Source organism: Corvus kubaryi, unplaced genomic scaffold, assembly GCF_017639235.1.
Source record: "Corvus kubaryi isolate FWS band 111438036 unplaced genomic scaffold, C.kubaryi_AGA036_p1.0 37398, whole genome shotgun sequence".
NCBI lineage: Eukaryota > Metazoa > Chordata > Aves > Passeriformes > Corvidae > Corvus > Corvus kubaryi.
This window is the reverse complement of record NW_024581137.1, coordinates 1238749-1255566: the sequence shown is the minus strand read 5'-3', so window position 1 is coordinate 1255566 and position 16818 is coordinate 1238749. Positions and strand designations below refer to the sequence as shown.

At 42.3% G+C, this 16818-nt stretch overlaps 1 protein-coding gene across 2 annotated transcripts in view; it reads right to left on the bottom strand.

The window, feature by feature from the left end:
- KCNG2 (potassium voltage-gated channel modifier subfamily G member 2) overlaps positions 1-16818 on the bottom strand; it is a 54575-nt gene that overhangs the window by 13403 nt on the left and 24354 nt on the right. For both annotated transcript variants that reach the window (XM_042042841.1, XM_042042840.1), the window contains exon 2: positions 9677-10500. In XM_042042841.1, the coding sequence (XP_041898775.1) occupies positions 9677-10432 (756 nt within the window). In that variant the 5' untranslated portion in view covers positions 10433-10500. The remainder of the gene's footprint in view (positions 1-9676; positions 10501-16818) is intronic.

The following is a 16818-nucleotide window of genomic DNA, read 5'->3' as shown; positions in this document are numbered from 1 at the left end:
AAGAGGCTCTTGCACTGATCCCCTGTGGGGCAGAGGATCTTGCCGAGTGGCTCATGAATCATATGCATGGCTTCAACTGAGCTGAGAAGGACTGACAGAATGTATTTAAAAACTCTGTGAGATGCATGCAGGCATGTCTAGATAAATGGTTTCCATTGTTAATTATCCACCCTGTAACACACTTTAATTCAGAGCATGAGTTTGTCCAGCCGCACCTTTCAGTTATTTCAGTTCACTGCTGCCCACAGACATTCTCTTATTATGATTCTCACTGCATTAAAAGCACTTCTAGCATCTCACTACGAAGCAGAACTTTCAGATTTTAAACCATTTTTAAAACTTTTTTTTCAATTTGCCTGCCAAATGGATATCAATCTGGATGTCAGTATCTCAAACCTCATATTGTGTCTTATGTTGGTTTTCTGCTATTACGAGATCTAAGAGAATTTTTTTAAACAATAAGGAAGCTAATTTTTGAAAAATTCCTTTTTATTAAGGAAGAATGTTGTGTGGCACTAATTCAAATGTCTTACAGAAGTACCTACATCAGAAGTTACTTTCTTCTGAAAACTTTATAACCTCAAAAAATTATCCTAAATCTGATTAATGAGTGGTGTTCTACACAGACTAGAATTAAATATGCTGGTGTGCTCAAAAATGTGACTGATTGTACCCAGTACTATCTTTTTGATATTTTTATTTGGAACTAATATCATGCTTACCATTAGAAAATCCAACAGCTTTATAGTTTTCTCCTGGTCCTTTCTCAAGCCTTTGTTTAAAAACTTTTGCAAAAAATCTTATAACCATTTTTTTTCCCATCTGTATACCACTCAATTTGTCTTGAATCTAAATGTCTCCGTGGATACTGCAAAATCCCCCAGTTTCAAAATCTTTTATATTTCATCTCCATTGTCCCACTCTAGGCAATGAAAATGTAAGCATTTATAATGCTGAATGATTTAATGCAATTCTTCTAAGTGCCGTACACATGAATCAGCTCATTACCTCAGCGTAGCTATATGAGGTGTAGCCAAATGTAAATCTGCCTGCTTGCTTTCACTCCAAACCTCCAGAATGGATAGCAACATATCCTGGAGCTCTGAAGTGAATTTTCCAGATGATATTTTCATTTCAAATAAACAAAGAGTTCTCTCTTTCAGAACACTGGGACAGTACTCAATAAGCGCACAGCACCCAAGCTTCCCTGCAAAAGGCAGTGGAGCAACCTACGGAATAGAGGAGCTGTGCTGTACCCCCAGGATATTAGGCTGTGATGAGTAGCTGTAGTAATTTTACAAACATGTCTGGAGGCCAAGCAACTATTATTGTGAGATTGGTTCAGAAACTCCCTGGATGATTTACCTGGAAGTTTGGAGAGTAAACCCACTGGTAGGCACAGTTACTTATGGTGGTGGAACCAGAGAGATATTAAAAGAAATTAAACATGGAGCATACTTTGCTGAGGGAGCCACACTGCACCAAATGTAAACCAGTTAACAATGTGACAAAGTTTTATGAAATAGTTTTAGCTGTTTAATTATTTAGCACTAATGTTACATTGCAGCATATTTATATAATATTTAAAAGAAGACCTAAGCTTGCTATTTATTCATGAGAAGATATCCTGCAGACTGAAAGAGTTCATTGGCACAGAATAAAGTTATTAACAAGTCAAAAATAATTTTATCTTAGTCAGCTCTTGCCTTGTTCCCAAGCAGTGCAGAGAAACACTCTCCATTTTTTTACTTCTAAGCCTAAAACACTGCAGAGAATCTCAGGTGGCTCCCAAAGTCTCTACTGTAACCTACTGTCCTCAAAATCTTCCCGGGCAGCTCCTTGACCCATAAGGATTTCTCTCTTTACTTGAGAAAAGCAGCCCAATAAAAGGTGCTGCAGTGAGACCCATGGCTGGGAGGAGACAGGCATGGACAGCTCAGGCAGTGACTTTGCTGAGAAGGGGAGTTTGAGCAGAAAGTCTGCAGGCTCACTACAGGACTCTGTGTAAACCTGCTACACAGTGCTGCGTCCCCACCCCCAGCCTAAGGGCAATTCTTAGTGAAAGAAAATACAACATTCCTCCTAACCCTCCTGACACAATGGAGAATGATTTTCTTACTGGGACCAAGCTTCCTTTATCTTCTCTTGAAGCAGCTGCCATGACGGAACAACCAGGTATGTCTGCTAAAGTTTAGACAGCTTCAGTGAAGCAGGAAGGCTGGATTTTTGGGGTGGGAGGACTGCAGAAAGCAATTTCTTTTTTTCCCCAGAGGAGCAAGCAAGCCAAGGAGAAGAAATGGTGAGAACTCTCCAAATGTAGTCATGACTAAATACAGCCAGTTGTTGTGCAGCACTCTGTCCACACAACCAATACCAAGAATAACCAATCATTCCTTCAAAGGTTTTGTATTTGTTAGCAGCTCAAGGCAGCCTTGCAAAGGAGAAGGACTGTTTCGTAAAAGAGCTGGCAAAGCTGGCACATGGTTTGCTATTTGACCAGGGGGTTTGCAGGCAGCGGGGGTCCTGGGCAGTGGTGGGCAGAGCTGGTGCAGAGGGCAGTGAGTTGTGCAGCAGCGATGCTGGGGACTCGCAGTACCCAATGTGTCTCCTCAGTGTGCGAATACAGCAATCCTGAACTCGGCAAAATAAACTGATACCGAGATATGCTCCATATAACAGCTGGATTTGGATGGCCAGGAAAGGATTTAGATTCAGATCCACAAAGCAAAAACAAATAAATGTATTCTTTTACAATAGGGACTGTATCATTCAGATGGCTCACAGACAGATCCCAGGAAAATGATCAAAGAACATGACCACCACTTCCTAGTATTTGTGAAGAATGTTTTGCCATTGGTCACACGCATATAAATTCCATGGGAGTCAGATAAAAGATGCACACCACTCAGAAAGCCCCACAGAACTTGACATTTAAGGTTTAGATTGAGCAGCACAGAGGTTCTTGGCTTCGTGATTTTAATGCTGTCTGTGTGACACACAAAGGCAACATCACTGACCAAAACCAAACCTCATCACTTCCCACTGCTTTCAACAAACCTGAGCTGTCTGACAGACAACTTGCATAGCAGATGTCTCTGACCATCAGAGAGGAGCTGAAGACCATGCTACAATGACTCAGACTTGAGAACTTTGCAGTTACTCCTCAGTTTGGATTCAGCATGAACTAAGTTGCAAAAAGAATTTCCTTGCCTAGGTGAGGCATGAGGAAAGTGCCCATGTACCTGAACAGCAGGTAGATGTAGTTTTTATTTCTATTATTATGATGGCCATAGACATTGTGTTTAAGACATTCTGTCCCAAAGCATTCACAATCTAAGGGCAGGACTACACAGAACAGGTGATGGAACTACCTGACGCCAATTGAGAACTTCAACAAGAAAGTAAACATTTGCTTATTGCTGATAACTGAAGCTGTGGGTAAAGGATGCCATCAAAGTTTGTAATTCGGAGTGTGTGTTACCATTTTCATTTAAGTACTATCTGAGGAGAAAACCTACTTTAAGCTTATGAAAGGAAAAAAAAAAGAGAAACACCTTACTTTTAGTTAAAATAGAGTTCTGCAGTTCTCTGAGTTCTACATCCCTTAAGCAAGGACATGTGAATGTGAAAGTGAATATGAATCTCATGTGCCTACAGGAACTTCCTTATGCATAATATAGAAAAGGCAGGTGACAATTGCTACTGAGTCATTTGGTCTTTCCCTGGCCTCCAGCCAGCTGTGGCCTGAAGAGTCTGGAGCAGACACAAAATGCAAATTAACAATATAGGGTGCAAGTACAGTAGATCAGATGCCAAAACTGGTGATACTGTTACAGTTTATGATTTTTGCATTTAAACAGCAGAGCTGAGAGTGGTATAACAAATTCTCCGATAATCCCCAGGGAAATTAGTTAGTCCAATTCCCCAAGATTCTTTTTATAAAAAGTCACCCTCAGTGCCTGTACACTATAAATAGTTATCTGTAACATCAGCAGGGAGATTTTTTTAAAATACATGGTTTGTTGACTGTGCTGTAATTTCTAGAACAGTTTATTCCACAAAGCAAGCAAAAACACAAGCTGCAATTTTATTAATATTTCATTCATGAAAATAAACCATCTATGCATCACATGTGGCACTAAGTTAATATCAAGGTCTCAGTATCACATGTAGAACAACAACTGAAGAGTCAGAAAAGAGACAATGTCATAAAAATGAGCTCTCCAGTAATTCCAGAGTCTCAGAGTGCCATCTTAGGACAGCAAGCACCACTGGACTTTGTCCAGCATGTCTGTATTTCTCTTCCGCTGAGGAGCCCAGCACTGGACACAGTGCTCCGGGTGTGGCCTCCCCAGTGCTGAGCAGAGGGGAAGGAGCACATCCCTTCAAAGCACATCCCTTCAAAGCAGCACTTTGCCTGATGCAGCCCAGGACACTGGTAGCTTGCTTTGCAGCAAGGGCACAATGCTGGCTTATGGTCAACTTGATGTTCACCAGGACCCCCAGGTCCTTTCCTACCAATCTCCTTTCCATCTGGGTGGCCCCCAACACGTACTGGTATGTGGTGCTGTTCCTCACCGGGAATGCAGGACTCTGCATTTCTCCCTGCTGAGGTCCACAGGCTTCCTGAGCCCGTTTCCACACCCTGTCAAGGCCATTCAGGACAGCAGCACAACTGTCTGGCCTATCAGTCACTTGCCCAAAGTTTGTCATCAGCAAACTCGCTGCAGGTACACTCTGCTTCATCCTCAGGCCTCTAATAAAGAAGTCTGACAGGACTGGACCAAGTATAGACCCCTGGGGCACAGTGTTTGTTACTGGCCTCCAACAAGACTTTGTATCACTGACCACCATGCTCAGGGCATGACCATTCAGACAGTTTTCAGTCAACCCTCACTGTCTGCTCATTCAGCCTCTTACAGAACAGCTTGTCTATGAAAAGCTGTTGAGAATCATTATACAAGACTCCCTTAAACTTGTCTGAGATTACTTTTGTGTGTACCTTTGTGAAATGAAACCTTTAGTCACAAGATTGTTTAAAATGCACATTCACAATTTACCTATTCCCCATCCTCACCATTACGGAAGTTGAAGCACAGTGTGCAAATTGAGCTTAGAAGGCTAAATAGTTTTGGCTTCTCTATGAGCTATTATTAACTTCATTATTTATAAGTCTCTCTCTTTGTTGTAATACTCTTCAGCTGAAGGTTATTGAACTGTAACTTCCTATCACAGCATATTTAATTAGGCTAGCTTTTCCCAACCCGTCAGGAAGCACTGTGAAGAATGAACTCTCTGATCTGCTTCTCCTGTTTTGCACTGTGCCGCTACAAACGACTGAGCTCAGGGAGACTCAGGCCTATAAATGCTTTTGTGAATCAGGGCAGAATGTTTGATATTATTCTCTAAATTCTACCTTTTCTTCTGTGATGACAAAGGCTGCTGTCTAAAAAAAAAAAGAGAAGATTCTTCTTCAGATAGAAATGGTTGACATTTCTGCTTTCACCAAGAAAAAAAATGAAGAGTTAGTATGATGACCATCTGGCTTTCAGCTGAACCTCTCAATGTCTTTTGGTTGCTTAGCTCTTACTGTGTGTTTAAAGCTTTTGCTGTAATGTATCCCTGACTGGTTTAAGACTTCTCTGATGTATTAGCTGCATTCTTTGAGTCACTCGATGCCTGCCATTTGTTTAGAGCAGTGAGAAGTGCACTGGAAGGTAGCATATGCCTAAAATGCCTTAAGGATACTCTGTGCTTCTGGCTATTTTTACGTCTTGCAGATGACTTCTGAGGTGGTCTTGAAAGAGCTTGGTGCCTGAAGGCTCCTGCTATGATTTTGTCTCAGCAGATTTTGCCTTTATAGGAGACTTCACGGTTAAATCTAAATCTTGCATTGAAATCTCCCATTCTGAAAATTTTGAAATAAAAAGTTTACCATTGTCTTGTTACTTTACATGGAAGAACCTGACCATCTTTGAATGTTTGTTTTCTTCACATACTTGAAGTGCCCCTTTCCTGAAATTTCCAGAAGGAGCTATTATATACATGGCTGGATTGGTGGATTTTACTTAAATTTAATCAGTAAATAAAATCTAAATGAGAAAAAAAAATTGACTAAATATATATCCTACTTTGGTAAGTGAAAAGTAGTTCAGGATCTGATTATGTTAACTCTACTGACAATTGTGCAGCATCTGAAATACAGGATACTGCTTCCAAAAAAAGGTAACACTCAAGGTGAATCAAGGTGACCTTTATGAAGAACAAGACATCTACAGTACAGGGGAGCATGAGCCTTCCCACTCCTGTTAAACCACTAGGGATTGCCACTGTCATCCAGAATACCTGGAGCAGCTAATAAAGTTAACAGAGTGTATGATTGAATCTTCTGCTCTATTTTAAAAGAGATAGGCAAGCACCTAAAATAATTTCCTCACCCACATGGTAATTACTTCTAAGGTCCCACACTTACATCTTGTGTGAGGTCGTTAACACCTCTGCAGGACATCACTGGGTATAACAGCTGGTCCATTCGGATGGCATTAAAGGATCAGGGCATGGAAAATTGCTCTCCAGCATGGTTTTTTTCATGATTGGCTTCTCTGTCTTTCCCTGAAGCAGTAACAGGACAGATAAATGGCACATAGAGCTTTTGTTTTCTCTAGTAACGCCAGCTCAAGGAAAAGGCCACTGTTTGCTAGCCACAGCACCTATGACAGCCCTGACACAGAACCATAACAACAGGAATGCCAGCCAGAAAGCCTGGAAAATGTGCACACTGAGTATGGTGTGTCTTTGAAAGAGCATTTACTATTTATTTGTTCCTCAGTCAGGAGGGATGCACATCCTTTTTCTGCTTGCTAGGAGAGTGCAAAGCCAGACCTAAGAGCTATCCCTGGGCACAAATTTTAATCTAGATACCAGGGATACAGCTCAGGATGATTACCATGAATTTGAATTCACAAAAGCTCTCTTCTCTCCACACCTGTTACTTGAAGAGCTTGCTAAGCCACAGAGAGAGTACACACAGGGGAGTCTGCAGCCACGGTCCCAGACCCTACAAGTGATTCCATGTGGGCAGGTGCCCACTCCTTGCCTTGCAGAAGTGATCCTTCACCAGTCCCCTGTGCACCTTTGTCTCAAACAAAATAACCCTTTCCAGTCTGTCCACAGACCTTCCCCGTCCAAAGAGCAGAACAAAGATTATTTGCAGGAGCTCTGTGCTTTTAGAATTTAAGGGCACAGAAGAATGTTGGATAATTTATTCTGATCTTCTCTGTATTGCAAGAATTTCACCTTTGTAACTTGATCTACAACTGATGTTTTTCTTTTGACTGAAGTAGAGTCTGTTTAGCTGAATGCTAAATAAAAGGGCACTGAGCTTTTAACTGAAAATGTCTAGAAGTACAAAATTCACTAATTCTCTTCCTAGTCTGTCCCAGTAATTAATCACCTTGGTATTAAATACTGGCATATAGTTTCCCATATGAATTTATAAGGATTTAATTTTTATCCCCCTGCTTAATTTAAAGGTCTTTTAGATGATACAGTTCTCCTCCCCTCATAAAAAAACCACTTATGCACCTAATCCACTCACCTTCCTTCCAATAATCTAAATCAACTGAAACGTTCAAATGTCTTATTGTATGGCATTTTCTACAGGTGCCTAAGATTTACAGGATTTTAACCGTCTCCCAATTTTTCAAAACACCGTTAAAAATATGAATGTGAGAACCGGCTGCAATATTCTAGTGTCAGTCTCACCAATGCTGCACACAGGCACAAAAAATCTTCCAGCTTCTAATTAATACTCCCCAGCTTAGCTATTCGAGGATGGCATTAACCCTTCTGACTTTATGCTGCAATAGGAATCAATGGTTGCTTGTACCCTAAATGTTATATAGAGCCTTGTTTTGGGAACCAGAGTCCCTGCTTTTACAAGTGCAAGCCTGCATTCATCTTTCTTGCACAATTTTGCATTTGACTATGAAAATGTGCTCCGTCTAATGGTTCCAGCTTACCAAGAAATTCACGCTTCTCTCATATGCTTGCTCTAGCCTCATTACTATCCTGTGCCACCCAAAAAACATTATTAGCCTATTATTATGAGTCCCTATTTATGTTCAGACCATTAGTAAAAACATAAGGTTTCTAAACTCTCATAATTCTAAAAGCAATTGTTCAGCTCTCATTTAAACCTAGGAAAAATTAAACACTAAATACATCTCAGTTTTCAACAGTAAAATATCCCTTGTGCTTAGAATTCAGGATACTGGAGCCCTGACAGTTAATTACAGTAAAGGCATGTGTTTTGGAAATGATATTTAAAAAAAAATTATTAGGACAACACAGTGTTAACTAGTCCCCAGTACTACTATCCTCGAATTTTATATCAGAAAAAGCCCTTAAAATAAAGATCTGATAATAAACCATATCTCAGTCAACATACCAAATGTTTTATCTTTTTTCCTGGCTGCTCCTAAATGAGTCTGATTCCAAATCAAACTACTCAGCTGAGATGTAACCTGAGCAGACCTCACAAGCAAAGGGTGGGTTTAACCGTACGCAGGGTGCTCAGTCAGACACAGGGGTCTCTCTGGAGTGGCTGGATCCATTTCCCATCAGCGTGCATTTTACTTTCAAGGTGACATAACAGTAAATGCCTCCGGTCTGTGGATGATCACCCTCTTTTCTGCTCGTGGCAGTGGGGCACAAACCATCCAGCCCCTGGGTGACAGCACATGGGAAGAGCTGCTTCCAGGAGAGCTCAGCCTTCAGCTCAGAGGCAGCACTTCATGGGGTGAAGTACTGTCTTAGTAGCTGAAATTCACAACCACATTTAATGACCACGGGGCTGGGAAATAAGCCCAAACACTTAGTGTCAGGCTTGGACTTGGGTAAAACTACAGAGGGCATGAATTCTTCAAAACATCCCTAACCCCTTAGATTGCATTTCATCATGTATGTGAAGAAAATGTGAATGTCCTCCTCTACCATTTTTCAGATAAGCTCTCACTCACATACAATTAATCCTAGGAAAGTGAACTGCTTGCACAAAAAAGGAACTAAACCCTTAGGAAACTGATGAACTAAAGAATAAACAAAATATCTGTAATACTTGATTTTCAAGGGCATGAATCATCCACAGCTTACGCTTGAGAATATTAAGCAGGTCTGAAAATTGGGACAATTGCTCTGTTTCTGCTGTTAAGTTGCTGCCTCAGCTTCCCTGGCCTTTACATCACCCTATAGCATCAAAATACTTTAGATGTGGTTTTTACATTGGTGCACTGAGAATTCATTCAAATTGTTGAAGTACCTTTAGGGAAAATTGATCTGTTAGCTCTAAACCTAACCTCAAAACATTAAGGCACAAGAAAGGCTGGTTTTTATCCCCAGAGTAGCTAGTTTCTCATCTGGTTAGACATGTCAGAAAACAACTCTGTTGGGTAAGGCTATCTGCTGGTGTGAACTGGCTAAGCTGGGCTGGCAGGGCAGAATTTGGCCCAATCTTCCCTCAGTTTTAAGTGACAATATGTGCTCTACCCAGCCAGTCCTCCACATCATATATACTGAACACAATACCTGCAAATCTGCTGGAGTGATTTTGCCTGTCACCTTCCCTGAGGAGACAACAATACAATACACACTTTACCCCAAGAAAAGCTACACTTACCCGATCTTCTTCTTCTCTGACATCTGGCATGGTGCTGATGCAGAGGCTGACAGCAGTGATGGCAACAAAAGAGACTGAAATACAAGCAAAGATCTTTCCTGGGATCCCTGAGTGGGGGTTCTCCACCATATCCCTGAGCTTCCGCATGCACAAACTCAGTCGGCTGTTGTCCTGGAAGGCACATTGCGTAGCTTCGTTAAATACCATCTCCCTTTCAAACAGCCTGGCCTCAGCTGCCTCTTCCTCTTTCTGTCGCAACCTCTTTTTGCAGCACCACTCCAGGTGGTCCTCTTCTATCCCCCAGTACACAAGCTCCTCCTGGAACGAAAGAGCACACATCTCCCTGAGAAGCCTCAGCTTCCCAGCTGTCAGGAATGTCATAATCGTTCTGAAGGCACTAGGATTACGGTCAAAAAAAAACTCATTGCAGCTAACGTCATAATCATCGCAGATGTCCATGATTTCATCATAATTGTTGCAAGATTTTAGCTTCCCAAGCCTGGTCAAGGGGCAGTTCTCCAAGGTGGTCCAAGGAACTTTGTACTTAATACCACCCACATTGATGATCACAAACCTGGACCGGTCATCCAAGCGAGCCAGGCAGCACAAGTCTTCTCCAGGATGCAGAAGTTTGGCCTTTTTGTAGAAGAATCCTTTCTTGGTTTGCACTTCGCACAGGTTTTCCAAGTTGTTGAAGGAGCAGGAGCTGAACTCAGGATCTGCATTCCCAGTGAGCAATGCCATTTCGTGGTACATCTGTTGAGTCCATAGGGAGGTTGAGGCTACTCAAACAAAAGCATCTGGAGCTTGACCATAAAGTCTATCTGTAAAACGGAATTTTAAAGTTACAAGAAAAGTAGGGCACTCTTAAATGATAATAATCCTATCCTCTCACTCCCAAGAAACTCTTCTCTATGGCATTACTTTTTGCCTCATTATTTTAGGACTATCTTTGCTTGATAGTTGCTTGGGGAAAGAACTTATGCTACAATCAGGTCAGCAGCCATGCTGTTACTTCTGGAGGGTTTAGTAACTGATTGAATGGAAACAAAACCAGTGTATTACCATTTTCAGAAATTTCTAGAGGTTCAAGCTAAATCCTGGACATCAACGCATACTAGAAGAGAAATCTAGTCACTTGGATAAATGGCAATTTACGGTTTAGCAACTTAATAGTGAATATTTTCTTGATTATTTTGGCCCCTCTACATTATGTTCCTATTACAAAAAGCCTATAGGATGAGGATAAAATGGACACTTACAGTACAGTCAGAAATGTGATTGCAGAAATGTGGGTAATTCCCAACCTGAATTCACCAAGCCTAGGTAGCAATAGCAATGAATATGTGGGAGCTGAGGGCATGCTGAGTCTGAGCTGAAACCAGAGCTTGCCTGGGACCCTGGAACTGCTAGAAACTCTGCTGTGGGCTTGGCTGCAGTTGTGGACAGGGTTCCAAGCAGCCTGTCAGCAGCTCTGAAACAGGACACCAACCTCAGAATGAAGCCGAGCTGGAAGTGACCTGGTTGCTGCTCTTACTTCTGGATAGCGCAGAACCCAACTGGTCACATTTAGAAGGAATTACATATAATTCCAGGATTTAATTTGTGCCTCCTGCTTATCCCTCCTTTAACACACCACAATCCACACTGCTACCTTACCATCTCTAAAGCTCATCGCATGCATGATTCAAAGCGGTCTCTCCAAAGCAATACGGGGATGTCTTGAAATGCTACCATGTAATCACCCAAAACTTCCCAAATTGCTCAAATATGAAGTAGGAAACAAGAAGTCAGTCTAAGATGACTGGGTCTCCACACAAAGACCTGGGCTGGGAATGGATGCAGTGATGGGGAACAATTTTAAGCAGAGGATGGAGAAACTGAGAAAGAGCTGACTAGTTGTTGGGGTTCTAGGAGCTCTCCTGGGTTTTTTTTCTGTTAAAGGAATTTTCCCCATACATGTTGCTAGGGGACAAACTGCTGGATACTTAAGAAAAACAAAGACCTATCCACTGCGGGTGGGGTGCATCTGGCTACTCTTGTTTCACCTGGGTGTGTGGACAGTCAGTCCCGGTGTTTGGACAGAGAGGGAGGCTGCTTCCTTCGGCTGCTTTTCCTTCTGCCAGAGGAATCCCAGGACCCCAAGCCCGCCTTCCCTGCCCCGCTGGGAGCCGGGCTGTGGCTGCCCTGCCCCCGCTGTTGCTTCAAGCCTTCGCTACATTGTGGCCGTGCTCGCCCTGCCTGCCCAGACCTCCGGGGGTTCCCACCGCAGCTCTGCAGTTTGGATACATCTCATCGGCCACCAGGATTTGTGCTCGTCCCTGCCACTCCAGCCTGCTGTTCCAGCCTGCTGTTCCTGAGGATCCGGCCGGACACCGGGATCAGCTGCCCAGGGGTTTGTGAAACCTTTGTTCCATCCCTTCCCGGGATCCCAGGGCACCAGTGCCGCGTGCTCCCCGAGCTCGCTCCGGAGCGCCCCCTGCAGCCGCGGGGGAACCATCGCACCTGCCCTGCTCACCGGGAGCCGCCAGCGCCCCTGCCGGCTGCGAGCGGAACTGCACCCGAGGGGAAAGGGCCCGACAGCCGAGAAGGCTGGGACTGGGTTTGTGATTGCTGTTACTGCCATAGTTGTTATTGTTTGTTTGACTGGTTCTATATATAATAGTAAAGAACTGGTATTCCTATTTCCCACATCTTTGCCTAAAAGCCCCTTGATTTCAAAATTATAATAACTCGGAGGGAAGGGGGTTGCATCTGCCATTCCAAGGGAGGGTCCTGCTTTCCTTAGCAGACACCTGTCTTTCAAACCAAGACACTAGTGAAGGATAAACTGACATTTTCGATGACAGAATGGTAATCATGAGGCAGTAACTCCATAAGTTATAAGCAATATTCTCCATTCCCTCTGAATTTCATGCCTCAACCGGGAGAGAACAACAAACAAATGGGTGCTAGGAAAAACTGGAGAGGACACATTCAAACACATTCCCAGAGGAGCATCTTCCTTTATCGTTAATCAGCTCACTAACTCTTAGCTCATTAGACTTGGTTAAAATGATCTCTGACAGAGAGTGGTAAATACTTTTAGTCACAGCCTTGAATCACCCTCTAAACACTCTCACCAACCACTCGCAAACAACAACACTGCAGTAACAGTGGTACTTTTGCTTCAACATTTCTGTGAGGATCCAGTCCCTGAATTTCAGAACAACACTTATATTAGATATTTGTAAAATGCCAGAGAATGGTTGGTTTATATGCAAAAAGCTACAGTCACCTAAAGATACTTTTCAGCATTGTGAAGATTTCAGAAGAGCTAACGATGCCAAAATCTCTCCAATTTCACTTTGGGGAAGAGAAATAATTGTTTAAACATTTGTTTCTACAGGGCAACATGAGCAACAGAGAAAAGCTCCTTCATGTGGCTAAGGGCCAGTAAAGGGCAACAAGCACTCTGAGGAATGGGTGCTTTTACAGCACAGGCTCGAGTGCAGCTGGGATTGCAAATACCATTACTGTCACAGCGAGAGCGCACTGTCAGCACAGCATATGCTTTAAGGATTTGGTCTCTTGTTGCTTTCTCTTGGTAAGATAAAATATTCACTGCCACTACTGAGGGCTCTGCGCTTTTGTTTTCATGCCTCACTTGTTCCAGAAGTCAACATACTAAAAGGAGTTTACATTGTTTTGACATCAAGGCCAGGATTTGTTTTTCTCCTCTCCCCCGTGTAGCAGGTTGTTGCATAAAGGGGCCAGATACATTTCACAGAACTGTTTTGAATCTAATCTTACATGCACTTCTTCCTCCTTCAAAGCAGCAGCTAGCTCAATGTGAAAATCTAGCATATTGTTTGCTACAAAATCTCTGAATTACAGAGAGTTAATATTTTATTTTGTGGCTATAAAATATTGTTGCTTAAATGTAAGGAAGCAGCTTTTCCTTTTCCTTTTTTTCCCCTTTTTTTGTAATCATCAGTGGATAAATAGAAAGTGAGAGAGAAGTAGCTATAGAAGTAGAAAATAATATTGCTTGTGGTTTAACAGGTTGATTTTGGACACTGCTGGTAGCACCAGATGCTGGAGTTTAGTAACTAAAGTGAATTTTCTGACATCACACTTCAACATCCCAGAATCCCTAACAGCTGGCAACATTTGTTTTGGAAATCTCATATTTAATCTCAGATGAAAACATAAGCATGTGAAGATAGTTGTATTTATTATTCTCCTCGGCACTTCCACCTTGTGAGCTGGCTGCGCAAGACCGGGCTCAGATGTCAGTGGAACAGCTTGTGGTGCCACTTTAACTGTCCTACAGAAAAACAAAATACTGGGGGCTCCCAATTTGGCATCTATCCTGAGAAGTAAAACAAGCCTGGAAGGTCTGCTTCTGATCTTATGTGCATGGAATGTATCATGACTTTCACTAAATATTAAAGGGTATTTCAAAATTATGTGTGTCTTAAAATACTCTCTGCATGCCAGGGTTATCTAATGTATGCACATGCCTGCAGTAAAGCATCCCATTGAAGATTAACATTAAAAGCCAATACTTCCAGAAATGATACTACATTATCATCCAGTTGGCATTTCTACTATTTAATCTGACACATGGGTACATGAAAGACTATTAAAACACAGTCTGGAATAAGCTGCCCATCACAGGGATGAAGGAGAGAATTTGACTCTATATTTGTTGTCCATAATTTCGAAGTGCTGTGGGAGAAATGCTATATGAATATTTCAGTTTGAGGACCATATACAGGGTGGGTCATACACAGTGTGGATTCTGGGTTTTTCTTAAGTATAGTCAAAATTTTTATTCACTAAGAAGTACTTTCTTTGGCCACCTATGTATGCACATGTATATATCTATACACACACACACACAAGTTCAGCCACATTCCGTCAATAGCAGACAGCTGAGATCTTCAAAATACAGGTATTTCTCATCAAAGATTTTAAAGATTCAATAAATGTCAGAAGCACACAACTGCTTCATAGTCTTCTTTTTGCTGAATTATTTCCTCAGTGGAGAGAGGGCTATTTCCCATCTTACTGCCTTTTCACTTTGCCTGCTTCCAGAACTGCTCTTCACACAAATATTTCTCATTATCCCGTTCTGTCAGTATTGCTGTGTCTAAGTCATATCTGATTTTGCACGTGGCCCCCCTGGTCTCAAGTTGCCTTGGGTAAGAATGAAAAATGAAGCAAAATCATCTCTACCAACAGGCTGACTAGCCTGGTGAGGAGAGCTTGAAAACAGTGATGAAAGGGAAGTAGTGGTGGAGCAGAGACTGCTGGGTGCCTTGGCCAGGAGAGACCTCCTGAGAAAGGGTGGCCACAGAAATCGTGTGCACATAAATGAGGGTACAGGAAAGTGCCATGGGCAGAGCGCTCACACCTCTTCTGAGAAACCAGCCTGACCAGGTGGCTCTGAAGGGCACACGCTAAAGCAGGCAGCCGGGGGAGAACAGGGAGAATTCTTTGTGCAGTTGCACAGAAGAAAACTCTTACTCTGAGGGTGGTCAAACACTGACACAATGCTAAAAGAGGTGGTGGAGTCTATCTTTGGGGATATTCAAAACCCATCTGGACACAGTCCCAAGTAACCTGTTCTAGCTGATGCCATTTGGAGCAGTGGGAGATAAATCAGATGAACTCTGGAGGTCTCTTTCTACTTCAACTATTCCGTGATTTCGGGAACAGTCTCTTTTTAACGCTGCTGTAAATGAATGAATTAATTAAATTAATTAATTAAATTAATTCCATGTAAATTACAAAGTATTGAAGGTTTACATTTATGCTACAGTAGCAAGAGGAAGCCATGAGACCTTTTAGTAATTAATGTTTTAAGATTTCCTTTGTGAAATGAAACACATTTTGACAGAGAACAGGTAATTGTGTCATAATTTAAAGCCACCAGCATGAAACATATATTAGGGTGACCACAAGATGTTTTCTCTCAATTGCAATGAGAGTTGAGTGAGTGAATCTGTTCTGCAGTGCTCAGCCCTTTCTAGTCAGAGATGTGTTGAAACCTGACACTGCTGCCTGGAATCAAAGCAGTTCCCACTTCTTACTGTGACGTGATTTATAAATCACAGCACACACAATCACTTTAGTACTAAACCTTACACATGCACACATTTGGTGATACTACAGCTAACACTGTGGACCAAGAGGATTAGGAAATTCAGTTTACTCTTGTACTTATTACAGTCCAGTAGAACTTGGACTCCCAATAATGAATCCCTGCCAGTCACTGTGGAAACATGGAGAGGAGAGCACCTGCCCATGAGGCTTACAAAATGCAAAACAGATGGGGTGCGAGAAATACACACATTTAAAAACAAAACAAAACAAACCCCAACAAAACAAAACTGAAAAGGAGACTGGGAGGATGCGGTAAAACAGATGCAGCTTAGCCTAGAAGGCAGACTCCATGGGATTTGGGGAATTAGCTTCTGAGTTTGTCCACACTGAACATGATTATAGCTCCCTACATACTCATTATCCCAGAATCGTAGAATCATTTATGTTGGAAAAGACCCTTAGGGGATCACTGAGTCCAGCCGTTACCCTGACACTGCCAAGTCCACCACTAAACCATGTCCCAAAGCACCACATCTACAGTCTTTTAAATACCTCCAGGAATGGTGACTTGTACACTTCCTTGGGCAGCCTATTCCAATGCCTGACCACCTTATCAGTGAAAAAATGCTTCCTAAAATCCAATCTAAACCCCCCCGGCACAACTTCAGGCTGTTTCCTCCTGTCCTGTCTCTTGGTACTTGGAAGAAGAGACTGAACTGCACTTCACTACACCCTCCTTTCAGGGGAACTACAACTTGGACACAGTCGAATTTTACATATTTCAGTATTTATTATCAGTAAACTTTGGTACCCCTCACCTCCTAAGCCCCTGCTTAGGGAAGGCTATAGCCAAAGAAGTTGAAAAGGTACTAGAATTTTGAACAGCTCTTCATTTTGTCTGTTTCTTCATCAGAGTAACAGGAAGCAGTGACACCACCTTACACATCTAGCTGAGATGTCCCCATCTAACAGGTTTCTTGTATAGATATGGAGCACAATAGCCAAGATAGTCTTCTCCAGAGAGCATTTTATGGGTCTTAAGGAGGACG